General features: G+C 45.1%; 1 protein-coding gene across 1 annotated transcript in view; it reads left to right on the top strand.

Moving 5' to 3' along the window:
• LOC147660725 (E3 ubiquitin-protein ligase TRIM39-like) overlaps nt 1-27017 on the top strand; it is a 128427-nt gene that overhangs the window by 41595 nt on the left and 59815 nt on the right. Inside the window, exon 5 of the mRNA XM_086951510.1 lies at nt 21507-21556. Within this exon, the coding sequence (XP_086807636.1) occupies nt 21507-21556 (50 nt within the window). The remainder of the gene's footprint in view (nt 1-21506; nt 21557-27017) is intronic.

Genomic DNA, 27017 nt, shown 5'->3' with positions numbered 1-27017 from the left:
ATAACTATGTTTACATAATATGAGCATTTACGATATGAGCTAGATTAAAGATTAGCATATCTGGAAAACGGATTAAACAGCCAACAATTATGAGGTAGATAAATATAAGACATTCAGGAGGTGAGGACGTAGAAATAAATCAAGTAAAACATGAGGTAGTAGTAAGGATACAACTAGGTCTCAGGAGAGACTCCTGCACCGCATCATAGTTCAGGGTTTATCTTGGTTCAAAGTTAGCGACTTTCCTTACTAGCGACATCGGCGCTCTGTCTTAGGGCACCAATAGATCCTATCTATGACCAGCCGTCATCACTATGTGAGGTATTTACTCATCAGGAAGCTTTTCACTTCCCTCTTAAATGATACTGTATTTTGAATCTTTCTAATGTTTGGAGGGAGTGAATTCCAGATTCTGGGGGCTGCTCCCGAGAATGCTCGGTCATAAGTCTTTTTCTTCCGGAAGATGGCTGGCCGCAACAGCAGTTCCTTGGCACTCCTGGCTGGTCTGTTTCCTCCTGATAGTTTAATTTTCCCTGCTAGGTATCTAGGTGTGTTGTAGTGGAGCGCTTTGTGGGTGGTACACGCCATTTTTAGTTGAATTCTGGCTTCATATGGTAGCCAGTTTAATGCTTTCAGGTGCGGAGAGATATAGTCGAATTTCCTCGATCCAGAGATAAGTCTTGCCGCTGCGTTAAGGCATGCTTTTAGTGGTGCTGTGGACGTTTTTGGTAGGCCGGCTAAGGTGGTGCACCCATATTCAATTCTTGAGATAACTAAGGATTGGTTTGCCAGTTTCAGATCCGTCTCTGAGATGAATGGTTTCAGTTTTCTTATATAGTTCAAGTGGAAACGGGCACGTTTAGCCATGGATTTAATGTGGGCTTGCATGTCGAGGTTCTCATCTAATGTGATTCCTAGCTATTTCGCTGAGTAGACTAGGGTAGGGGTGCAATTTAGCGCTGTCACTAGCTTGGTCCATTCCTTCATTTCCGTTTGGTTCCTTGGTGGTGCAATTAATAGGAACTCAGTTTTGTGAGCATTTAGCTTCAGATGGTTTTTTGTTAGCCATTGCAGTGTCATTTTTAACGTCTCATTCATTAGTTTGATGTCTTCCAGGGACGCGATCTTTAGGTATATTTGCGTGTCATCTGCGTACATGTGATACGAAATCTGTGAATTACGGAGAATTTCTGTAAGAGGTTCGACATACAAATTAAACAGATCAGGGGATACCGTGATCCTTGAGGGACTCCAATTGAGTTAGGGCATGATGGTGAGAGTGATTGGTTAACCAGGAATCTCTGTGATCTGTTTTGCAGGAATGATTCAAACCATTTCAACACAATGCCAGATATACCCATCCTATCCTGCAGCCTGGTCAGTAATGCTTCGTGGTTTACTGTGTCAAACGCAGAAGATAGGTCCAGGAGAATCAGTAGGCATGCTCGATTTTGATCTAGGGCTTGTAGTGCGTCGTCAACAGTATGGAGGATCACTGTTTCCGTGCTATGTCCTGCTCTGAATCCTGATTGGTAATCGTCTAGTAGGGAGAAGTTGGTGATGTGTTGACTCAGTTGGCCTTGCACGCATTTCTCAATTAGTTTGGCAAGTAAAGGGATGTTGGTCACTGGGCGAAAATTACTCGGGTCTGTAGCATCCGCTGTGGGTTTTTTGATTATGGGGACGACTTGTCCTGTTTTTAGGCAGTCTGGGAGGATCCCTTGAGATAGCGATGCATTTACTATTTTGGTCCAGATAGGAACCACAATATGGCTGATTTCTTTTAGGCATTTCGCGGGTAAAGGGTTGTTATAGTGGTTGTTAGGTTTGATATCAGAGCGTTTTGGTGATGGTTTTCTGGTCATATAATTTGAAGGTGCTCCACTGTGCTTTGTTTTTGGCCTTATTACAATCTGTTTCCAGGCTGGAGTCGATCGTGGATACTGGTTGGGTGGATAGGTTATCCGCCGCGTTTTTGAGCTCTTTCTCAAGCGAATTGGCCTTCTCCGTGAAAAATGACGCAAATTCTTCACAGCTTAGAGGTGTTTTCGTGTTCATTTGGGCAGATTTTGCTAGTTTATTTGATTGTTCCTTTAAGATTTCGAAAAATTTCCTTGGTCTGTTTTTGGCCTTATCAAGTTCTGATCTTATGAATTCCTTTTTAGAGTTGATTATCTTTTTGTTATATTGGTTTCTGATTTTTCTGAGGGATTTCAGTTCGGGGGATGACGGGTGTTGTCTCCATTTTATTTCAGCCATTCTCAGTTTACGCCTTTCTTCGTTCAGTGACCCATTAAACCATGGATTTTTCATCTTCTCAGTGACTCTTTTCAGCTTTAGTGGCATGGTGTTGTTGAAGATTTTCGAGACTGATGTTGTGTAGTGATCTGTCAGATCGTTTACATTCTGCAGGTTGCTAAGAAGCTTTAGGTCTCTCTCACAGCATTCTACTAGTAGTTCAATATTCTCCTCTTTTGTGTCTCTAATCCATTTTTTGATCTTGATGGGTTGCGAGGTCTCGCTCTTTTTCAACGTGGGTATCAAAAATGTTATTGCATGATGGTCTGACCAGTTACATGGGTCTATTGAGAGGATTGATGTGTCTTTGTTTCTTGATATTATCCAGTCTAACGTTGCTCCTTTCAAGTGTGTCGGTTGCGTGCATGCTTGTGTGAGATTTAGTTCCGTTAGGAAATCTTTGAGCGTGTTGATTGATTTGTCATTGCAGTCGTCCCAGTGTAAGTTGAAATCGCCTAGGTAAATGTTATTGGCGTTGGTGTTAGAGTTGGCCGTTATGATCTCCATTAACTGGTCGATGAACTTGGCGTTCTCTCCTGGTGGGTGGTACAGCGCATGCAGGTTACATCTCTGATTGGCTGCAGATCTTATATTAAGACCTAGGTATTCACATGATTCTAGTGGGTCGGATTGTATTTGGTTGACCTCAATATCTGATCAGTGAATGCAGGCTAAGCCTCCACTATCTTCTTTAGTCTGTCTAGTCTTACAATGTTATACTGTGGAGCTACTAAAAGATCCATAGTTGGAGATGAAGACTCTGAAACCCACGTTTCTGTAAGTATTGCCAAATCGATTTCCTTGTTGATGATGAGGTCTGCTATGTCTGATGCGTGTTTGGTTGCAGAGCAACAGTTGAGTAGAAGGCATATCATAGGTTTCCCTGGATTACTGGGGTTCAGATTTTTCGCTCCGGCAGTTAGCTGAACTTGTTGTAAGTTATTGTGGTTGGATTTTCTTTCATTCTGTTTAGATGTTCTATTGGGGTCAATCGGTACTGTTTTGATTCTCTCTTCTCCCTTTCGGTTCGATGGTTCATATGAGCGAAGCAAGGCAAGGGTCTCCTCCTTCAACCAGGAGCTGGTCCTAGCTGGTTGGTTGTGTCTATTTGATAGTGGCATAGCCGTCTTGTTGCTCTTTCTTTGTGAGGCGTGTACCAGATTTTGGATATGCGTTACCGTGGAGTGAGTGCTTGTTGTCATTTCCATTATTTTTTCCATCGTTAGTCGAGTATTAAGTGTGTCTTGTGCCATGCTGCCAATTAGTTTCTGAAGCTCTTTGATATCTTTCTGATTATGGAGAGATCTCTTAAGGATGGAGGACCTATGTTTTCCTATGTCTTTTCTATGTTTTGGAACAATTCTTTTAGCCGAAATCCTTTTAAATAGTGAGTATACAACGCATATGTATTGCTACAGGTGTCCTGGTGAGAAAGGCTCATGTCCAGGCACTCTATTGCTGATAACCGAGGGGTTTATTTAACCTCAACGTTATAATATAAAGATCTCACAATGGGATTCATTATAATGTACAGGCAATTTCATACTGATGAAAAATACCATAAATACCAGTGTTAATATGGACTTTTTGATTACAGGTTGGACACAAAAAAAGAAAGTATACACTTTGCCCCTAGATGCAGTCAGTTACATGCATCTGTTGTGTATGAACTAGACACCGCGTAACACGCACATACCAGGGAAGTGATTCTAAATCACCCTGATGAAAGCCCCGAACCCTCCTGGGCCATAGAATAGGGTTGAAACATGTTGGTATAGGGTCATAGGACCATTAAATCCTAATTCGCTATTGATATTCTTTTTAGCATCCCCAACTTCTCCACTAAGTGCATGTTGATAATGCCATTAGTGTCAGGTATTTCTCCATTACCCACTTGTAGTAGGTGATCTGCAAATAGTGTATCTCCACCTCCTAAATGTATTCTCATGTTAGTGCGCTAGGTAATAGATTGTACAGAGTTGTGTAAGTGTGATGCTTTTAAGCATGCTTTTAGTATATCAGCACGCTTTCCTCTAGGCACCACAGGAAGAGTCTGGTGAAAGTCACCAGCAAACACAAAAGTCACACCTCCCATGATGTTGGAAGAATTTCTAATGTCTTTAAGAGTTCTGTCAACTGCCTCTATATGTGAGCGGTGTGTCATTGTACATTCGTCCCACATGATAAGAGACACATTTTGAAGCAGTGTCCCTAAAGGTCAGTTTTTCCGAATAGAGCATATAGAATCCTTTTCAAGGGAAACAGTTAAAGGTAGTTTAAAAGTAGAATGTGTGGTTTTTCCACCAGTGAGCAAAGTGGCAGCTATTCCTGAAGAGGCAACAGCAAGAGCCAATTTGCCTGAAGATCGAATTTTGGCTAGTATGAGGTTTATTAAGTACATTTTTCCTGTCCCACCTGGGGCGTCTATGAACAAAAATTTGCCTTGGTTGTTTTCCACACTATCAACTATGGTGTTGTAGGCGAGTAGTTGATCGGGAACTAAGTTCGGCAAGTGTTGAGCAAGGTAGTCTTGTAGTTCGGTAATATTATGTCTGTGAGCTATATTGTGGTATCCAGTTTGGTTTGTCCTGACCGCTGGCGGCAGGCAGAAATCTTTTAAGGACTTCTCGCTTAATAGATACAGTGAGTCTTCTATTTCTATTAGTCCTAGGTTAATGATGTCATTGGTGATTGGCATACAGTTATTAGGAGAATGCAGACGCATAGTGTATATTATATCTTCACATAGATCATTTTTTAAATCTTCCCATAAAGCCATAGGATCAGATGGTTGACAAAATAGCAAAATTGTCACAAACAATTCCCTGAGTTTAGATGGAGATTCTGAAAGTGCTGCATTAGCTAACGTAGCTTCCAATGTTCGTCGTCTTCAATAAGACCGAGTTGTTTACAGGCCGCCTGATAGGTTGGCATTAGTTGCCCGTTACCAGTCAAAAGACTCTCAAAATCAGTAGGGCCACGAACATTTTGTAAAAGAATCCTTAAATGGAAGCATTCAGATTGGTTTGGGTGAATACTGTACATCCTACCAAGAGCTGAGTCTTTCCTAACCCCAGGGTGACCTATTACCTCTTGTCCGCGTTTCCGACGTGTAAAGGTTGAATAGTTCCATGTGTAGTACTGTGGAACTTCATAGTATAGCAAGGTAGTGGCAACATTGTCAGACCCACATAACTGACAGAACACGGTAAGGGTGGTTGGCAGAGAGTTATGTGCAATGCACCTAAGGTTAGTGTCATTAAAATACACTCTTTGTCCATTCGGTAGATGAACGGCCAAATGTGTGACAGTGGGATGCCTTTCATGAATGTGAAACTCAAGAAGCCTCCACGCGCTAATATAACGGCCATTTACATATGTTTCTATCTCATTGTGTTTGTTTTGTATAGTAGCAGTTGCCTGATCACAGCCTTTGTTGATATATTTGCATATATATTTTATAGCTTTTACTGCTTTGGCAGTATTCTACATTAATGTGTGCATTAAAAGAGCGGCACAGTACAGGGGAATATGGAACAACCCACATATTATTTACAGTGACCTCCTCTCCTCTGACTGTGATTGTGGCAGTATGCCCACCATTCTCAGTGCTTCTTCGACTGTAACCGGGATACCCATTAACACCAGTTTCTGTCTCATCAGTGAGCCCCCTTGGGTATTTCTTAGTACAAATACCGTTTTTCATACAGGGTGAATGAATGTTGTGTTCCCCACATGGGCCATGGAGCATGGTTTTCTTGATAATTTGGAATGATAGTTGATCCGTAACAGGATCAGGCAGCTCGGCTGATATGATGTGATCTACTTCGTCAGGCTGTATTTTACTCTCAAGCCACAATAAAATGTGTACGTGAGGTAGTCCTCTTTTTTGCCATTCTATTGTAAAGATGTACGCTTTTGTTGCTTTTTGGTTCAGCAGCGTCATTAGTGCTTTCACCTTTAAATTGAACACACGCGCTACGATGTCATGCCTATCGTACAATTTTTGATTTGGGAATAAGTGATGTTTAATTTCTGGCCATTCTGGATTGCATGTGAAGGTGATAAACAAATCAGGTCTCCCATAGTGTCTGACGTATGTCATGGCATCCTGTGTTTTTTCGTGCATGTACCTGGGTGAGCCTGTGAAGGTAGAGAGTAATATAACGTGTTGACAAATCCTAAAAGGTTTTCGATGTCAAATTAGCAAAGGGTGCACTGCCATCAGTGGACGCATCAATAAGTAGTGCGCTGTGTAGAAGTGGTGCAACTGGGTGAGTGGAAAACCCTTGAAACAATTCAGCAGCTAGTAGAAGAAACTACCAACTAAATGAATAACAGGAGTACCCTATGCACACACACAAATATCAAACAAACATTATATAACAGTCATGTAACAGTGTACAAATAAACAAAGCAACAGAAAGTAGTGGGGATCTCCTCTGGGAGAGTAGTCCGATGAATCATTTATTATGTTAGACAGCCAGCCGACACGTGTTTCATCGCCTATGCGAATCCTCAGGGCTGAAATAACAAATAGGTAACAATGGAGCATCTCGTATGAAGTTGTGCAGTAATATTGATCACAACATCTCATGGTGTGTGAAAACATGTCATAGCTTCCACTAGAGTGAAACAAAACTTATATTGGCAAATGAGTGCACCCAAACGTAATCGTGGCGATTGTGCGCATACTGAGCGATTAACGGTTTGTGCTGGTAGTGTATATGTGACCACGTGAAAAGAGTCTAGGTGAGGATAGTATAGGGGAAAATTCTTTTAATATAACATGACTTAGTTAATGTTTCCTCATAAAATATAGGAGTTCTGAATAGACATATCGTGTAAAATATCATGCAAACGAGTGTAGCTAGTAGTGATTGGTTCATTCACACTTCGTGTAAAATAACCATTAATCAAGGTGACATGTGGGTGCGAATATTCGTGGAGAAGACACATACCTAAACGTGGCTGTGTCAAACCGGGAGGTCTGTATAAATGAAATGTAAAGAAGAAGAAAGTAGGAAGAACTCATAAGTCAAATATTTTCTCTGAGAGCTGGGGCATATATATAAGAATCAAAATTCTCAAGAACATATCTCACCGCTCTGCTGGTGATATTTCCGACCCTGCAGGGCCCGTGACCTTGGTTGTAGGGAAATGATGTCCACACTGTATAAGGGTCAAACAATGTGGGTAATGAGATAATAGGAGGGTAAACAGCCGGAGTCTCGATTATTTGTTTAATATCAAAACAAAAACACCAAATTAATGTAATGCTAAAGGGCAGGAGAAAATATTGTAACAATATCCAATAGTAAAAGTGTCCATCACAGTTAGAATCCTGAGTAGTTATTATTAGAATCGAAACACTGTTCTTCTGTTACGTCTAGCAAAACTAACTAAATAGGCACCGTGTTGTGCCCCTAATCTGAAAGGAAGATTGGCACTCAATAATATTAGCTGGGTGTGCATTGGGTAATTCACGAGTATCCCGGAAATAAACCAAGAAAATTACAGATCCTAGAAAATATCAAACACCATGTACGGCATTGTAAATTCCTGATAAAAGGTTCTTACCCCTGTTTCAGGAGTGGGTGATCACTAAGCAGAGTCCCAGTATAATGCGTAGGCAACGTATAGAAGAATCGTGAACATCGTGCGATTCTGTAATGTTAAATAGCATAAGGATCAGAACTTGAGTTGAGCGAGAGCACGTATATAAAACAAAACATCGTATGTCACAGGGATCATATTAGTAATGACCCTGTACGCCAGCTACCATCTTACCTATAGATGGTGTAAAGATGTGTAGTGCCCAGGAGTCGTGTACGATCTCGATAAAGATGCTAATTGTCACCGTAATGTCTGGAAACAGCAGAGACAAGATACTGTCAGTTATCAGGCTAGGAAAAAATTAAGCCAAAATGACAAGCCAAACAACGATCGTAATCAGAGGAACAAGAACCTTACCTGATTCACATGAGTGCAGTGAAACCACGTACTCCCGGGTTGTCGTGTTCCTGTATGGACATGTGACCCGGAAGTTGCGGACGTTAGATAGGAAACGTAACGTAACAGACGTTCATCGGAGACTGGGCCGCTAACCGTATTGCGTGCTACCGGCGTAAGGTGTATAGGGAAGTAAGAGCAGGGCTGTTCGTCCTGATCCCGAAGGACTGCTTGAATACCATCATAAAAAGCCGAGATCGGAAGGAGTAACACTGCGAAATTACTCCCAGAAGATCGTTTAATAAGTCAATTCCCTGACAATAGAAAAGGACAGCGTGATATAAAGTCATCATGCAATACTTTGTGTGTGCGAGTATGTGCATGCGTGCAGGTCCCACACATACGTGGCTAGATACAATACATTTGAATAATGATCAGTAGCTGATTCACAGATATATAGGTTATAAACATAAAGAAAACATATCAACCACAATGTCCTAATATTTCTGGAGGTGTATATTGCCACCGTAAGCGTAGTAAAAAGGCTCTTATTAAAGATGAAAGGGGATTTTACAAGTCGATTGATAACCAGTCTTGCAGAACAGTAAAGGAATATCCCTCAACATTCAATTGTCTTAAGTACATTACGCATCTTGTACTCTGTAGAATAAAACGCTGTTATGGTATTGGTGTATATCATCACACTGAATGGACAAAAAGTTCACAAATTGAACATCAAGCGGAATATATAGCAAAGTAGACAGAAAGGAGAAGTATGCACAGAAAGACATATGTATGTAGATCTGTACATGAGTGATGCTCTACGACAATATGATAGAGAGTTCACCGGCCAAGTATCAGCCTCATTAACCAGTCCGACGTGTATCCAATTACAAGCTCACATTTCTAACAGGAAATTTTACACAAACATATCAATCACCTAAGAAATATTGCAACTCGTGGTCATATTTCATTCCATGCTCGCCGGACTTAAGCGCATGATCCACATGGCCTCTGTACGATGTAGCTTAAGTTCCCTATTACCACCCCTGACACCTTGTGGGACCATGTCAATGCCAAAGAATCGTACATGTATGTCACTTTCTTCACTTTGGCAAGCAGCGACAAGTAATGCCACAGGATACTTGGGGTCTCGTTTGTGTATAGCTCTCAGATGTTCTGTTATTCTGTCTTTGAGGGGTCTAATTGTGCTGCCCACATAGTATCTGCAGCAGTTGCATTCAATGATGTAGACTACGAACTTCGTGGTGCAGTTAATGTTCGTTTTGATGGCAAAATTTTCACCTCTCGGACTAGTGAAATGTGTAGTGCAATGTTTAGCCCATCTGCACATGGTACAGAATCCACATTTATACAAACCAAGACTATGTTGCGTCATCCAGGTCGTGAGGTTGGTACCACGTGGTACAGTTGGGCTTAATCTAGTCCTGAGTGTGTTGCCTTTCCTGAAAGCAATCTGTGGTTTGTCGTAAATGAAGTCTCTAATCGTTCTCTCAGATTTCAAAAGTCCCCAATGTTTAGTCACGCTTTTGCGTAACGCACCATGTAGGGAATTAAAATCGGTGATCAGTCTCAAAGTGTCTTTGCGTGGTAGTCTTGATGTTTGTGAATGCAATATGTCAGGTTTATTCACTCTACCAACTCTCATCTCAGCCTTGCGGATTACATTCATTGGGTAACCTCTCGTAGAGAATCTGTCTTTCATACTGTTTAGAAATTTTTTGAACTCAAAGTCCTCAGTGCAATTTCTTCTAGCCCTCAGAAATTCTCCATAGGGTATGGAGTTGATTTGGTGTGGAGGATGTGAACTAGAAGCATGCAAGATCGCATTGCATGCAGTGCACTTTCTAAAAAGCCTGCTCTGTAAGGTATCATTGGAGATATAAAATTCTACATCAAGAAACTCAATGTGTGTCCTACTGTATTCCATTGTGAACTTGATCTCCCATGAGTTATTATTCAAGTGTTGAAAAAAGCTGGTCAGAAGTTCCTCCGAACCAAACCAAGGTAAAATACAATCATCGATATATCGGCCCCAAAAGATAATGGAGTCGATATATAGAGCGCCTTTAGTACACCAAATTAGATCTGATTCCAGTGTGCCCATGAAGAGGTTCGCAAAAGAGGGTGAAAATCTCGACCTCATGGCGACACCTCTTTTTTGGCGATACCACGTCTCGTCGAACATAAAGAAATTGTTTCTCAGTATTAGTTCCATCATTGTAGATAACATCACTGTGTGCTGCCTCAATGAAGCTGGTCTATTGTGCATTAGTTTATTAACAGCCTGAAGACCTAGGTCTATGTTAATACTAGTGTATAATGACACTACATCCATGGTCACCAGTATCGTGCCCGGTTGCCACTGAATGTCTGCCAAGGCACTCAAGATGTGCTTAGTATCTTGTATAAGACGGCAAATTTCTCACCAAGGGGCCAAGGAAGAGATCGGCATATTCCGCGATTCTTTCGGTCGGTCCTCCCATACCAGAAACTATTGGCCTCCCTGGTGGGAAAGAAAGGTTCTTGCGAACCTTGGGTAAGGTGTAGAGCCAAGGATAAGAAGGTCTGAAGATCTTCAGGTACAGGTATTCATCATCATTAATGAGTCCTGTCTGTTTCCAGACCAGTGATTTGGAGTTGATCTCAAGTGTTAGTGGACCCATGGGGTTGTAAGTCAAGCGCTCATAACAAGCGTTATCACCCAGTTGGTCAAGAATCTCTTGTTGGTAGTCAACGCGGTCCATCACCACCACGTTGCCTCCCTTGTCAGCTTCTCTGATGGTGACTGTGTCATTTTCAATAAGTGTGGTTAAAGCCAACCTTTCTCCATGAGTCAAATTGTCTCTATATTTGAACATCCTGTCTTTTCGCAGGCAATTTAGATTGTTGATGTCCTCAAGCACACGCTTGTGAAAATTGTCAATAGCAATGCCACCAGGCAGGTAGGAATCCATCTAGATTTGGATTTCAAACCACTGGCAATGTTATAATCAGATTCAATGTTTAGCTCTTCAAGTAGTCTGTCCATATCATAAGGCGTATTTTCCATATCAGTGAGAGAGAACAGGAGATGTGTTGTTTGAATGTCCTTTATTGATAAAGCTTCAGTGTTGGCAAGTGCACAAATATTTCTAGCCCCTCTGTCACTCTTTTCCATCCCAAAAAAATGTTTCTTAAGCTTTAGATTCCTCACGAATTTAAAGAGGAGAGCAGAGCGGTGAGATATGTTCTTGAGAATTTTGATTCTTATATATATGCCCCAGCTCTCAGAGAAAATATTTGACTTATGAGTTCTTCCTCCTTTCTTCTTCTTTATATTTCATTTATACAGAACTCCCGGTTCGACACAGCCACGTTTGGAAAGGGGCGACCACTCGGTCCCCCCGAACGTATGGCGGAGTACCTCGATCCCCCCGGGAAGCCATTTTTTGGCGGGAGGCGCGTCTCGGCTGGTATGCCCGAAGCGGCGTAGCCGGGGCGCGCTTTTTCCCGCCCTAGAGTGGGCTGGCCTAGACACCGACGCAGCCAGCCACGCCCTCGGGGCAGGCAGGGGCGGGTTTACGCCCGCCCTGAAGACGGATAAAAAGGGACGCAAGTCCAGAAGACGTCCTCTTGTTCTTGTGCTCTGAAGCTGCACCTCCTCGCTACACGTGAGCTCGGGACAGAACGAAGAGCCAATTTTTGAGCGTTTTGATCTTTTTCTTTGTCTTCTAGATACTTCGTCGGAGGAATGCCCAAAAAAGGCGCAAAAAGAATGACGACTGATCAGATGGTTCGGGCCCTTTTCAAGGAGATGTCCGACATAAAGAAACGGCTGGCGGAGCGAGACGGGGAGGAGGGTTCGGGCCCTGCTCCGGCCGGAAGGAAACCTAAGAGGCCGAGAAGGGTTCCAGCCGGGGAAGACGTCCCGGTTCCCTCTGCCCCGCTCGAGGCGCCGACCCCTGTACCGACGGAGGGGAATCCAATCCCCGTGGTCGTCACCCCGACATCCAAAGAGGATATGCCCCCCGAGCTGGCAGCACAGCTAGCAGCATGGTTGGGGGATAGTAGTGGGGGCGCCACGGCTGCCGAAGCACAGGCGCTGATAAAAGGGCTGCGTGAGAAAAGAGATGCAGCTAAGGGGACCGCGCCGGTGGCAGGGATGGACAAGCCGCAAGTGGCGGAAGCAGCGTCCGGTTCAGGTAAGCGGCCATTGCCGATTGCAAGGGATGAATCAGCACCCTCTCGTAGAGAGAGATTGGGACAACATGTGCCTTTAGCAATAAAGGAAAAGATTTGGGCAGGGGAGTATGTGAATATTTTCTCCTTGCTTGTCGATCATTATGAGGTGGAGCATGTTAAGAGTCAGAAGGACCTAATGCATCCGAGTGTTTGGCGCGCAAAAATGGCCGCCTTTAAGGTAAATGAGAATATTGGCAACTGGGGCAATGCGTGGGGTATTTTTACATCGATTTTAGGGGAACGCAGGCCCGAGTTGCTTCCGGAGTTTCCCATTTATCAGTCACGAATTATGGGTTACTCGACAGCTTATCAGGGTAACCATTGGTTCTGTTATGACAACTTGTTTAGGAAAGAAAAGGAACATAACAAAGGTTTAACTTGGGACTGTTACGATTCTGTGACATGGGATAAAATGAAAGAGTCAGGAATGTTGAAAATGCCATTGGTAGGAAGCAATGTTGTTGATCACTCCCGCCAAAATGTGGGGACGCCCTTTCGGTCAGGTACGGGCACCGACGATTACCCGAGACCTGCCGGCAACACAGGAAAAAAGGGTTTCTGTTTTAATTTCAACAAAGGAAAATGTACCAGGCCTCCGGGATCATGTAAATTCAAACACGAATGTAGCAATTGTGGGTCGTCCCATCCTGAGTCCTTGTGTAGAGCCAGAACGAGTGAGAATGGGGGTAAAGGAGGCGCCAAACAAGCCTAATATAGGCCGAGGGGCGCCTTTACCAACCCCGATTGATACCTTGGCGATGACTCCTTGGCTCAGCGAGTACCCGGATCGTACTTCTGCTGGGGTGCTGCGGAACGGTTTTTCATATGGTTTCCGCATCCCGGTGGGGGACTTTCAGGGTATCGGGACGTGCAGAAATCAACTTTCCGTCTTGCAGCATACATCTGTAGTGCAGGATAAGATCCAGAAAGAGGTTAGCAGGGGACGGGTCGCCGGGCCGTTTATTGTGCCACCGGTACCGTATTTTGTCTGTTCTCCGTTAGGGGTGGTCCCCAAGAAGGACCCAGGTGAGTTCCGATTAATCCATAATCTGTCAGCCCCACGGGGCCTTTCGGTAAACGATGCAATTGATCCAGAGGTATGTTCGGTGCAGTATGCATCATTTGATGAGGCAGTAGCCATTTTAAATCGCCTGGGGCCCGGCACGTTGATGGCAAAATCAGATATCGAGTCAGCTTTCCGGTTGCTCCCGGTACACCCAGACGACCAGCGTCTTCTGGGATTCATGTTTCAGGGATCATATTACATGGATAGGTGTATGCCAATGGGATGCTCTATATCGTGTGCATATTTTGAGAAATTCACCACGTTTTTGCAATGGGTGTTCACGAAGAAAACGGGTTTCCGAAATGTGATGCATTACCTTGATGACTTTCTGTTTCTTGGACCCGCCGGAAATCCCGAATGTGCCCAGGCCTTGGCTGAATTCTGTGTGTTGATGGGTCAATTTGGCGTGCCATTGGCACCAGGTAAAACCGTGGGTCCCACGACTTGCCTCGAGTTTTTGGGGATCGAGTTGGACTCTAGTGAGGGCTGTTTTCGTCTACCGGCTAGCAAAGTGTCGAAATTCAGGGCAGCCCTGCAAGTATGTTTAAATGCATCTAAGGTTACACTGCATCAGTTGCAACAGTTGGTGGGGAAGTTGAACTTTGCCTTGAGGGTGATCCCAATGGCCCGCCCCTTTTCCCGTTCAATTGCCCAAGCGATGGTTGGCCTAAAGGAGGGTCATCATCGCACGAGGTTATCGGCTGAGGTCCGCCAGGACATGCGTATTTGGTTAGCATTTTTGGCGGATTTCAATGGTCGAGTCGTCTGGAATAAACCAGCCGTGTCCTCTGAAGAGCTTGGTCTATGGACAGATTCAGCGGGAAGCATAGGTTTTGGCGCCATCTTCGGCACAAAATGGACGGCACAAAGGTGGCCCCCATGGTGGCATGAGGAGGGGCTGACGAGTAATATTGCTTTCCTTGAACTGTTTCCCATTCTGGTGGCCCTGAGAACCTGGCCCGAAGGGTTTAAAGATTATTATGTCGTGTTCTGGTCTGACAATATGACCGTTGTAGAATGCATCAACAGTCAGGCAGCCCGTTGTAAACTGATTTTGAGGCTGCTCAAAGAAATTGTCTTATTGTGTATGCAACTGAACGTGATATTCAGAGCAAAGCATGTCCCAGGGGTGATGAATCAGGCTGCTGATGAACTGTCTCGTTTTCACATGCAGGCTTTCTCGGGTTTCCTTCCCTCAGTGGACCCAGAGCCGGCACCCTTCCCCGAAGCTCTCTGGTCTCTCGGTGCCCCGAACTACGTTACCTCGTGGGAGAGAGTCTAGCACCCAGGACGAGGAAGGCATATGAAGGGGCGTTTCGGGCCTATTTAGCCTTTTTGGGGTCTGAGAGAGGGGGACTTTGGGGTCAGGAGGAGTGGGTTGTACTTTTTCTGATGTCCTTACGTAAGGCAGGGAAGTCGGTGGCTACGGCCCAAAGGCATCGTGCCGCCATTTCCTTTGTTGCCAGGGCCCATAACATCCAGGACCCGACAGCGTCTTTTGTAGTACAGAAGGCGCTGCGTGGGTGGCAACGCCTGGAGGGTCGCAGAATAGATGAGAGACGACCGATAGGTCTGGATAGGTTGTCCCAGTTGCTGGCCACACTCCCCACCACATGCTCGTCTCCTTTCGAGACGTGTTTGTTCCGGGCTGCATTTACGCTGGCATTTCACGGGGCAATGAGGATAAGTGAGCTGGTTGCAAGGAACAAACAGGATGTGGTGGGGGGGTTGTGCCGGGAACACGTTCAGATCAGGGGTGAAACAATGATTGTCTCCTTTGCCAGGTCCAAGACCGACCAAGATGGGATGGGGGACTGCACGATCATTCGCAGGATCCCCGGTTCCCCCATGTGTCCGGTACGGTGTTTAGAGGATTATCTAGCACGAAGGGTGGCATCATGGGGGGGACATTGTTGAGACACGCAGACGCCACCCCGCTGACGAAGTTTCAGTTTCAGCGGGTGCTTGCAATGTCCATTACCGCAGCGGGCTTGGACCCGGGCGAATTCGGGACCCATTCCTTTCGAATAGGGGCTGCCACCGAAGCTACAGCCAGGGGTCTTAATGTTGAACAAGTGAAACGAGTGGGGCGATGGTCCTCCAACTGTTATAAGAGATATGTGCGGTTGCACATGTTGTGAAGCTGGAATAATGTACTCACGCTTCTTGTCTTTTGTTTGGTTTTCAGTTGCGCAAGCCTACGAGGCGGGGCGGACTATGCAGTCGACCCAACACCAGGCCAGCGGTCAGACGTCACCGGCTGTGAGACAGGAGGTGTGGGTCGTGGGCCACTCATACGTGAGGCGTGCCGCAGACGTATTCGAAGCAGGTGACATGATTCACGTACCTGGGGAATACGGGTACAGAGTGTCCTTCTACGGAAGAGGCGGTCTCTGTATTGACCAGTTTCAAGCATTCTTTGAGGGTTTGTTAGGGCGGACGAGGTCACCGCCGTCTATAGTCATAGTACATTTAGGGGGCAATGATTTGGTCACCACCGGTAGACGACTTCTCCTAGAGGCAATGCTTTCCACGGTAAGTTGGTTAGCAAGGAGAGTTCCGGGGTGCATAATTGCGTGGTCTCATATGATCCCACGTAAAGTGTGGCGGGGGGCTATCTCGATTCCTGCTTTGAATCATTCTGTTAGAAAACTTAATAACAAAGTGAGTAGGTTGTTCCGTTCCAAGACACTGCATTCTATCTCGCATGGTTGTATTAACGATGACAGTATGTATTTGGGGGATGGTGTGCATTTGTCACGGGTGGGGAATGAGTTACTCATAGGAGACTTCTTGGCTTGGTTGAAAACGTTGAAACATGACCTTTAGGTAGGAGTTTTGTGGGGGGTCCGGATAGCCGGTCAACTATCCGGACCTGTGGCGGTAAGGTCATGATCGGTGAGCACTAATTGGTAGATCCCTATGAGTGGGCGTCACCCAACACGGATGGGAGCGCTCGGGAGAGGTGGCCATTGGCCCCTCAATGGGGAGGCGGTCCCGTCTAAGGATGGGTCGCCGGAAGTAAAGGAAAGGCGGTCAAGGCCCCTTCCTTTGTAGGAGGGGTTACAGCCCCCTCCTGGTGAATTTCCCGGGGCCAGTGACATCTGCGACGGCAGATGCTGTAAGTTGTGTGGGGTGGGGGGAGGTCCACGATACCTTCTAGATACCTCACACGAGTTTTTCGAACGACCTTTAAATGGCGTCGAGTTCTTAAGTGCCCCAGTCAAGTCAAGGGAAATTGTTAGTAGTTGCACTTGAGGTAAGCCTCTGTGCTGTCGCCCCTCCCAAGTGGGAGGGGTAAGTCTGGTTAGGGATCTTGACACCGGTTATGACCTTGCCGTTGGCCCTTAAACGTTAGGATGTACAATTTCAGTATTTTGTAGAGAATGTTTTTGTAGGATGCTAGTTCGGCTAGGTGAACCTCTGTATTAGAGAATCTGTTAAGGTTAGCCAAACATCGCAATGTGGTAATGAAATTGTACATAACATGAAACGTTTAATGATTTTAATTTGTTTTTAATAAATACGGCCGGGAGGGTCACTCCCTCCCACTTCCAAAAACTTCAAGAACTGTTTCCGGTTTCCCTCCTTCTGGGGTTTGTGTTGAGAGGGGGTGGCGGGTATCTCGGCCATATGGAAAGGGGCGACCACTCGGTCCCCCCGAACGTATGGCGGAGTACCTCGATCCCCCCGGGAAGCCATTTTTTGGCGGGAGGCGCGTCTCGGCTGGTATGCCCGAAGCGGCGTAGCCGGGGCGCGCTTTTTCCCGCCCTAGAGTGGGCTGGCCTAGACACCGACGCAGCCAGCCACGCCCTCGGGGCAGGCAGGGGCGGGTTTACGCCCGCCCTGAAGACGGATAAAAAGGGACGCAAGTCCAGAAGACGTCCTCTTGTTCTTGTGCTCTGAAGCTGCACCTCCTCGCTACACGTGAGCTCGGGACAGAACGAAGAGCCAATTTTTGACCCACCCACCAGCCCCTGAGGACAGCAAGTTGTTTTATAATAAAGACGAATTATGAGTATGTTTGCTGTTTTCATTTACAGGTTGTTGTGGTATCATGTTTATGGTTGACAATAATGAGAATGGTCTATGTGGTGAATGTTTTTACAATAAAATTATTCGATATAGTGTTGAATTTTTAGCATGCTCTTTCGGTCGTAGCGACCAATGTTTTGTAGGTTTGAGTAGCATTGTCGTATTTATTGTTGGTAGGCGGTAAGGTCATGATCGGTGAGCACTAATTGGTAGATCCCTATGAGTGGGCGTCACCCAACACGGATGGGAGCGCTCGGGAGAGGTGGCCATTGGCCCCTCAATGGGGAGGCGGTCCCGTCTAAGGATGGGTCGCCGGAAGTGAAGGAAAGGCGGTCAAGGCCCCTTCCTTTGTAGGAGGGGTTACAGCCCCCTCCTGGTGAATTTCCCGGGGCCAGTGACATCTGCGACGGCAGATGCTGTAAGTTGTGTGGGGTGGGGGGAGGTCCACGATACCTTCTAGATACCTCACACGAGTTTTTCGAACGACCTTTAAATGGCGTCGAGTTCTTAAGTGCCCCCGTCAAGTCAAGGGAAATTGTTAGTAGTTGCACTTGAGGTAAGCCTCTGTGCTGTCGCCCCTCCCAAGTGGGAGGGGTAAGTCTGGTTAGGGATCTTGACACCGGTTATGACCTTGCCGTTGGCCCTTAAACGTTAGGATGTACAATTTCAGTATTTTGTAGAGAATGTTTTTGTAGGATGCTAGTTCGGCTAGGTGAACCTCTGTATTAGAGAATCTGTTAAGGTTAGCCAAACATCGCAATGTGGTAATGAAATTGTACATAACATGAAACGTTTAATGATTTTAATTTGTTTTTAATAAATACGGCCGGGAGGGTCACTCCCTCCCACTTCCAAAAACTTCAAGAACTGTTTCCGGTTTCCCTCCTTCTGGGGTTTGTGTTGAGAGGGGGTGGCGGGTATCTCGGCCATATAGGTATGTGTCTTCTCCACGAAATTCGCACCACACGTCACCTTGATTAATGGTTATTTTACACGAAGTGTGAATGAACCGATCACTACTAGCTACACTCGTTTGCATGATATTTGACACGATATGTCTATACATAACTCCTATATTTTATGAGGAAACATTAACTAAGTCATGTTATATTAAAAGAATGTTCCCCTATACTATCCTCACCTAGACTCTTTTCACGTTGTCACATATACACTACCAGCACAAACCGTTAATCGCTCAGTATGCGCACAATCGCCACGATTACGTTTGGGTGCACTCATTTGCCAATATAAGTTTTGTTTCACTCCAGTGGAAGCTATGACATGTTTTCACACACCATGAGATGTTGTGATCAATATTACTGCACAACTTCATACGAGATGCTCCATTGTTACCTATTTGTTATTTCAGCCCTGAGGATTCGCATAGGCGATGAAACACGTGTCGGCTGGCTGTCTAACATAATAAATGATTCATCGGACTACTCTCCCACAGGAGATCCCCACTACTTTCTGTTGCTTTGTTTATTTGTACTCTGTTACATGACTGTTATATAATTTTTGTTTGATATTGGTGTGTGTGCATAGGGTACTCCTGTTATTCATTTAGTTGGTAGTTTCTTCTACTAACTGCTGAATTGTTTCAAGGGTTTTCCACTCACCCAGTTGCACCACTTCTACACAGCGCACTACTTATTGATGCGTCCACTGATGGCAGTGCACCCTTTGCTAATTTGACATCGAAAACCTTTTAGGATTTGTCAACACGTTATATTACTCTCTACCTTCACAGGCTCACCCAGGTACATGCACGAAAAAACACAGGATGCCATGACATACGTCAGACACTATGGGACACTCGTTTGCATGATATTTGACACGATATGTCTATACATAACTCCCACCATGAGATGTTGTGATCAATATTACTGCACAACTTCATACGAGATGCTCCATTGTTACCTATTTGTTATTTCAGCCCTGAGGATTCGCATAGGCGATGAAGCACGTGTCGGCTGGCTGTCTAACATAATAAAGGATTCATCGTACTACTCTCCCACAGGAGATCCCCACTACTTTCTGTTGCTTTGTTCATTTCTACACTGTTACATGACTGTTATATAATTTTTGTTTGATATTTGTGTGTGTGCATAGGGTGCTCCTGTTAATATAACGTGTTGTCCAATATCTAGTGCACTGACGTTCTGATCCTGATTAACCGCATCCTTTAAATGGATGTAGTTATCAGCGCATAGCTGTGTTTGATTACGACTGATAAAATCAAGTCTTTCCGTTATCATCTTTGCCATCATATCGACAATGTATTGATTAAAGAGATTGCGGAACCAATGCAACGTATTGAAACAGCCGGTTCTAACCATAAGTCTATAGGCATAGTACTGCATGCATGTCACCGTTTTGTGAGTAGCCGAATGGTTTTGGAGTATATTTAGACAATACCGATCCTTCCTCCTTGGGAATAGAATGGGGTATTGTAAAGCGTCATATGATCTATGTAATTCTGAAACTCTACATAATAGCGCGTCCCGAGTATGTAATATAATGTGGCCAGGGCCTTTGTTCTCGTTTACTAAAAGAACAGCAACCTCATCCGTGGTCGGTGCATTATACCTCCCTTGATGTGTATTAGCTCCAAAGGATGTCATTTGGAAGAGAGTATTGTAACGCCGTGTATTATTTAAAAATAGATTTGAAAGTGGATGTGTCCCATTGAGTAGTTGTCTAATGAGCTGTGGTGGTTCTTGAATGTTGATAAGATTGACTTTCCCAGAGGAGCAGCAAAGTCCTTGAGGTTCAGCCTTCCATTAAGGGCGTAGCACTTGTTACAGACGTTGTCCATATGGTTGATGTAGTCACAAACTGGGTTGTATTGGAAGGCGAATCTTTTAGTGTGTCCAATGTGAGAGTGTTGTCTTACAGTAATTGGTGGTTGTTGGAGGTTACATAGTAGTGGTGTACCTGTAATACTGGGTGTTACATCGATGTGTTGTGCTGGTTAACGACACGCAAAGTGGCAGGCATGTCTGTTAGTAGCTTGTGTGAGTGAGTCTCTATAGCACTGGAGGTGGTGATGCATGCACTCCTGTTAGCAAGCCGCACAGAACAGAGCACAGTTGGTTCACTCCATAAAATAGACGTCGATGGAGCAGATATGCGAGCTAACATTTGCACAGTGTTATCTTGGCTTTTGTGTAGATGTGTAGCCGTAGTTTTTTTTGTGCCCATGATTTGGAGGTTGCTCTGGCAAGTTGTGTCTTCCTCTTCACCATGTTTGATTGTTCCAGGAGTAGTGTGGATAATTAGTATGAGAATGACTGTCAGGCTGGTATGGGGTGTTCCAGCTTGCGTGTAAGGTGGTGTCATGAGTAGAGGTAGGAAGTAGCAGAATGGTAATACTTCAGTGTTCACCTATTGCGTGCATTTTGGAGTTGCATGTACTTAGTAATTAGTAATGGTTAGTGCCGTATACTTGTGGCAGTTGTTATGAGTAGCTGTGTGACACTGAATTGCCTCCCCCTCAGTGGCCAATCACAATCCCTGGTAAGTGGCTACCTGTGGTATACCTTAATCAGAACCTGATTTACAATCCATAAACGCACACACCCACCACAACACTGAACGCACACTCCCACCTCAGAGCTGGTGCTACTTTCAACGGACTACTTTGTCCCACAACGTGCTTTGTCCCCTCCAAAGTATATGTTGCACTGGTGTATAGCCTATGTCCATCTGCTTTGCCTCACCTTTCCAATGCTGCATGCAGTGCTCCTGTTGGCACTGTGGTTCCGGAGCTTACCTGCCTCAAAGGTTTCGTCTCTCTCTTTATAATATTAGTATGGATATGGATAACAGGCTGTCTGTGGTGTTCCTTATGTTATCCTGTAAACAGTGTTTGTTCTGTAACAGCAAAATTATTTATTTACTGTTTCAGATGTAATAATGTGATGCCTCAGTGCCCAGAGGTGGTGAAGAGTTATAAAGGTAAATACGATTGGGTTTTTAATGCATGTTTGATACTGTTTATGAAAATGATATAGTTTGTTATAGCTATAATCTTGATAAAGTGCGCACACATGCCAAAACAGCAGAACATCTAACTATGCACACAGCCCCAAAAAAACATTGATCAGTTCAACTCGAGGCAGCAGAAGCAAAAACACTTAGAATGTATTTTTGTGATGACAGTACGCATTAGTTCTCAAATAAGAGTCCAAATGCTTAGTTTGCATCTCTACCTTCTAACTTTTCCAGAAGTTTTAAAAGACATTTTGGGGTTGCATGCATTTGAAATATAGTGTTTTTTTTCAACCTTGAACATCTCCACAGGTGATAGATCTCCTGACCTGGTTCATGTTTGATTCTTGCTTCCCTCCTTGGATCTTAAGAAATTCTACTGCAGTCATTTTGCTCTTGGAAATACTGATGCTGTGGAGACCGGTAATTTCAGGCTACACATTTACTGCATTATTCGGAGATGTTACATATGGAAGAAAAAATGAAAATTGTTGTTTCGGAAGGAATCATCACGCACACCTGAGTGTTGTCAGAAAGGCACTTTATTCAGGAGCAAGCTGGGCACATCTTAATTATATTGTCACACCTACTAATATGTATATATGTATGTTTGTATGTATGTACATGGTATTTCTTTATCGCAAACATAGCTAAAAGGCAGTGCAGCCTCATCCTTAGCGCCCTTCAGTCCGCCACCAGAAGGAACTCTGAGATGTTAGTTCTGCCACCACCCCCCAACCTATTGGTTGTCTGACCTGCCCATCCACCACCCTCTCAGCACCTCTGTCACCTTCTCAAAATAAAATGAATTTGCCAGCAAAGGTGAATGTACACTATCATGTCTAAATTACTATGGGTTTTCATAAACAATGGCTACATGCCTCACTACTGATACCCCCTGCACCTTACAAAGTCCTGACACCTCTCTGTTAACCTCCTGCCATACCTTATAGCTGGGCCGTAGGTAGCCCATAGGGCAGGGTGCTGTGTAAGTAAAAGCTAGAACATGTCCTGGTAGTGGCAAAAACCCAAATTACGTTTTTTACTACTGTGAGGCCTACTCCTCTCATAGGTTAAAATTTGGATTTCCTTATTACACTCTTAAACTGTAATTCCTGATTGAGAATGAGTAGTCATATCATGTTTTATATCTTTGGAATGATAATTATAAATTCTCATTTCTGGTAAAGTCATATTTAACATTACTGTTTTAGAAATACCGCTTTTAAGAACGTGGATATTTCTCTGCCATTACAGCTCTGTATGCCTGCAGCCTGTCTCTAAAACACGTGGGTGGGTGACAACTGCACTTTGTGCATTCCTTCTAAACAGCCATACACCAAGGTAGGAAAGGTGTGTCTCAGTGCCCATCTTCATCCTTATGGCTCATCATGGGCAGGATGGGAGGGAGGAGCTGACACTTACACCAGAATGGACAGTGTCCTGTCGCCTAACAAAGGGCTGATTACCCACTACAGATATTCTGTAGCCAGGGCTGAGAAGAAAGACCTTCTATTGCCTTCAAAGACTCTTCTTTAAAGCCACCTCCTCTTCAAAGGCACAACTGGGTATAAGCAATGGGTCTCTGACCTCTCCAGGTAGTACACTCCTGGAACTGAAACCACTGGACAAGCAGAAGGACTGCTGTTCTGAGGATTTTTACTTGATAGACTGCATCTCTGGAAACATGCTGCCTTTTTGTGCTCTCTGCTGCCTGTCTGCTCTCTCTAACTGTCCCAGAGTGTCTCCAAGGACTAGCTGACTAGCCTCCAGTTCTTCAAAGAATGAGGGACATCAAAGTGTTTAACACTGCTTCTGTGCCTGGTTCATTAGAAGTGACTCCAAGTACTTGCTCCATCAAAATCGACGCATACTCTGCTGCGACGAGCAGTGTCACTGGAACTGTCGCATTGCCATAACCACTGAAGGACGATTGACACATCGCTCTCACAAGCATGGAGAAACTTGGTGCATGGTTCCAGATGCATCACTTAGACCACTGAATTGCTGCCTTCACTGAAAGACGATCGATGCATCTCTTCGACATTCACAGAGAAACCCAGCCCATCGGCTACTGAATGAACCCTCTGTGGAACCAAAGCTTGTCTCCGGAAAGGCGCTGTCACGTTTCAAGCATGCATAGGGTGACTACAGGTCCCAGAATGCCTGGTTCTAGTCCGTTTTCGCTCTTTCCTCTTTTCTCCCTTTCCGTTTTCTACATTAGCCTCCTGAGTGCCTTCCGCGGTGCTTGTCACCTGTGGTTAGCCGTACCTTCGAGATCTGTCCTTCAGGAGCAGTGTACGCATTGGAACGTGTTGAGTCATGGTGAACGGCAGTAGGAGGATTCTAGTCCGGGCCGTTCCCTTTGGGCGTTTCCTGCCGTCGAACGCCGCGAAGCAGCTGTGTGGAGCTCTGAACTGTGGGTTGAGAGCCGCCGAGGAGCCGCGCTGGGAGCCGGTGGGAGACTCGCGCTGACAGTGAGGAGAACGCTGCGCTGAGCAAAAGCAAAGGTATTCAGAGCTCGCGGCCAGCGATCAGCTCTGGTATGATATTCTCCCTTACGTTGCTCATCAGACCTGTAACCTAGCGGATTTGCTAGTGTGAGAAGAGTGTTTTGTAACTCTTTATGTTTTTTGTTCAAAACTTGGCCTATTGAGGTGTTTTTTGGGCATTTGAACTCTGCCGAACATTTTTGCTTTCTAGAGAGCCGTTGAGAGGCTCGGATTAAGTAATCCCTTATTTTTTTCTTGAAGTCATGGACAAACAGAGGTCTAGAAGGAACATTTGCCTTATTCACTGAGCTGCAGCTCTATCGACATAACTTTGGATTACTTGAGAAGCTTCCTGTTTTCTCTCTGGATTTAGGGTTCTTGGGCAGATCCCTTTTTTCTTTTCCTTTTACTTTATTTTTCCTATTTTGCCTTCTTTTCTCAGAACGAGTGTGGAAGCCCTAGGATGTAAGTGTATGTCCTCCCATTACATACATAGAAGTGGTAGGATACCATAGGGAAAAGTGTAACTTTCCTGCTCTTGTGTCTCTGTGCAGGTACCTACTTACAGACCCAACGTTTGGCGTTCTCCTGTTGTCGAGTCCTGTAGATGGTTTCTGGCTGCCACTCCTTTATGTTTTATTTATCCACTTTTTCCCCTTCCCTGGGTGGGGTCCTCATAGACGAGTGTTAGTCATATACTCGCTTGTGGTACCGTATCTAGGGAGGAGTGAATCTAGCTTCTGCATCGCTCCTGCTGTACCGGATTCCAAGGTTAGTCAATCTGTACTCGTTGTGACAGAGTGACAAGCCCACGTTCTACTACGGCCTGAGCGATGGAGACCAAAACCATATTGTCATCTATGTTAGAAGCCCTTAACGCTTTACGGGTAGAAGTGGATGCAGTTAGAGGGGAAAATCATGAAATGAGGAAGGAAATGGACACTCTTCGACATGAAGTAGCGGGAATAGCGCGATCCAGTCCCACTGGTTCGAGAGGAGCCCATTATATTAGAGAAGCCACATTGCCACCTTCAATGCAGAATGAGTCTCCCATCACTCAGGGAGGGCAAGGCCCTTCTACCAGTCAAGTAGTGCAGCCCATTCAATTACCCCTGGCACCCCCAGAAAGGTTCTTGGGGGATCCTAAGAAATTTGGTACTTTCCTGGGTCAGTGTAGATTACATTTTATGTGCAAGCCTACTGTATTCCCTGATGATCATTCCAAAACAGCATTTATGTTGTCCTACTTGGGGGGTAATGCAGTGAGTTGGTCATTCCCGCTCATTGAAAGGAATGATCCTGTATTGAATGACTTTGAGGAATTTTGTGAGGAGATGCGTAAACTCTTCGATCGCAAGGCACATATGCTGTCTTTAGACAGGGAACTGATTACGCTGAAACAGGGATCACAAGACTTGTTATCTTACATAACCAATTTTAACCGTCTTGTTGTCGAAACTGATTGGCCGTCCAAAAAGAGAGTCTCCTTGTTCTACCAAGGATTACGAGGAGAGTTGAAGGATGTACTGGCGCAGGTGGTGACCTTGCCCACCACATGCGAAGAATTAATAGACCTCACTGTTCAGCTGGACCATAGACTGCAAGAACGAAGAGGCGACAAACACCGGTATGACTTCCGATTTCCAACGTCCAAACCTAAAGCAGCTGCAGAAAACGCTTCTACCTCCGATACCAGCGAACCTATGCAAATCGGAGGGATAAGAGGCCCCTTAACCGCGGAAGAGCGCACCCGCAGACGCAATCAAAAGCTCTGCATGTATTGTGGTAAATCTGGACATTTCCTTAGAGAGTGCAGAGCTAAAACCAAAGGCGCACATACTCCTTCTGTGGTGGATTATCCTCTCAACGCCTCGGGAAACGAGAATGCTCAAGTGAGTCCAAGACCCCTTGCTTGAGCCCAGAGATAGAGAAAGAGGTCTACCATGCTGTAGCCAATACAATGCAACCGGCTGTGCCCCACATGAACTTATGTGTTATCATACAATGGCCAGGGGAACAACCTGTGATGGTACATGCAATGATGGATAGTGGAGCAACGGGCAATTTCATAGATTTGCAATACGCCAAACGTTTAGGAAACCCTTGTATCCAGAAAGACACTCCTGAAGCGGTGAAGGCGGTGGATGGGTCTGATCTTACCTCTGGGCCCGTGTGCTACCACACAAGCCAGTTGGTGATGCGAGTTGGACAAAATCATCACAAATATATTGCTTTTGATTTAATAGACGCCCCTCAGTTTAAACTAATATTGGGAATGCCTTGGTTAACTTTACATGATCCTGTAGTTAAATGGGCTGCTCGTACCATCACTTTGAGTTCGGAGTACTGCGCTGATCACTGCACCCTCCCTTGTATTCATGAGACGATAAAGGTGGAAACCCCAGCAAGCACTCTAGCAAGAGCAGGAAAACAGCTGTAAGTGAACGCCATCTCCACCCTTCCTGAGGTGTATAGACAGTACCAAGATGTCTTTGATGAGAAAGAAGCCAGCAAGCTACCCCCTCACAGAGATTATGACTGTGTGATAGAGCTAGAACCCGGGGCCAACATTCCATGTAGCAGAATATACGCCCTCACAGAGGCAGAAAATGTCTACCTTCAGGCGTATTTGAAGAAGCTCTTAGCCTCTGGATTCATACTAACCCTGGGCGAAGAACTACGCTCCGTTCGCGGAGTTTGCGGAGTTTCGGCAACTCCACGCTCCGCGGAGAACGCGAAGTTGTCGAATACTCCGCAAACTGCTGCGTAGCGTAGTTCTCGCGAGCTCAATAGCATTTTCGCGTGCGCGAGAATGCTTGTCGGTAAGATCGAGTTGCCGAACACGCAGAAACTGCAATCTGGCACAGAATAACTCGCGAACACGTTAGTAGTGACCGGAAATAAGGGGACACGAGCGGGCGGGACAAACCTCATGG

The sequence above is a fragment of the Lissotriton vulgaris genome, unplaced genomic scaffold (assembly GCF_964263255.1).
Source record: "Lissotriton vulgaris unplaced genomic scaffold, aLisVul1.2 SCAFFOLD_563, whole genome shotgun sequence".
Classification (NCBI taxonomy): Eukaryota; Metazoa; Chordata; class Amphibia; order Caudata; family Salamandridae; genus Lissotriton; species Lissotriton vulgaris.
The sequence above is the reverse complement of the archived record's forward strand: the minus strand, read 5'-3'. Positions and strand labels throughout refer to the sequence as shown.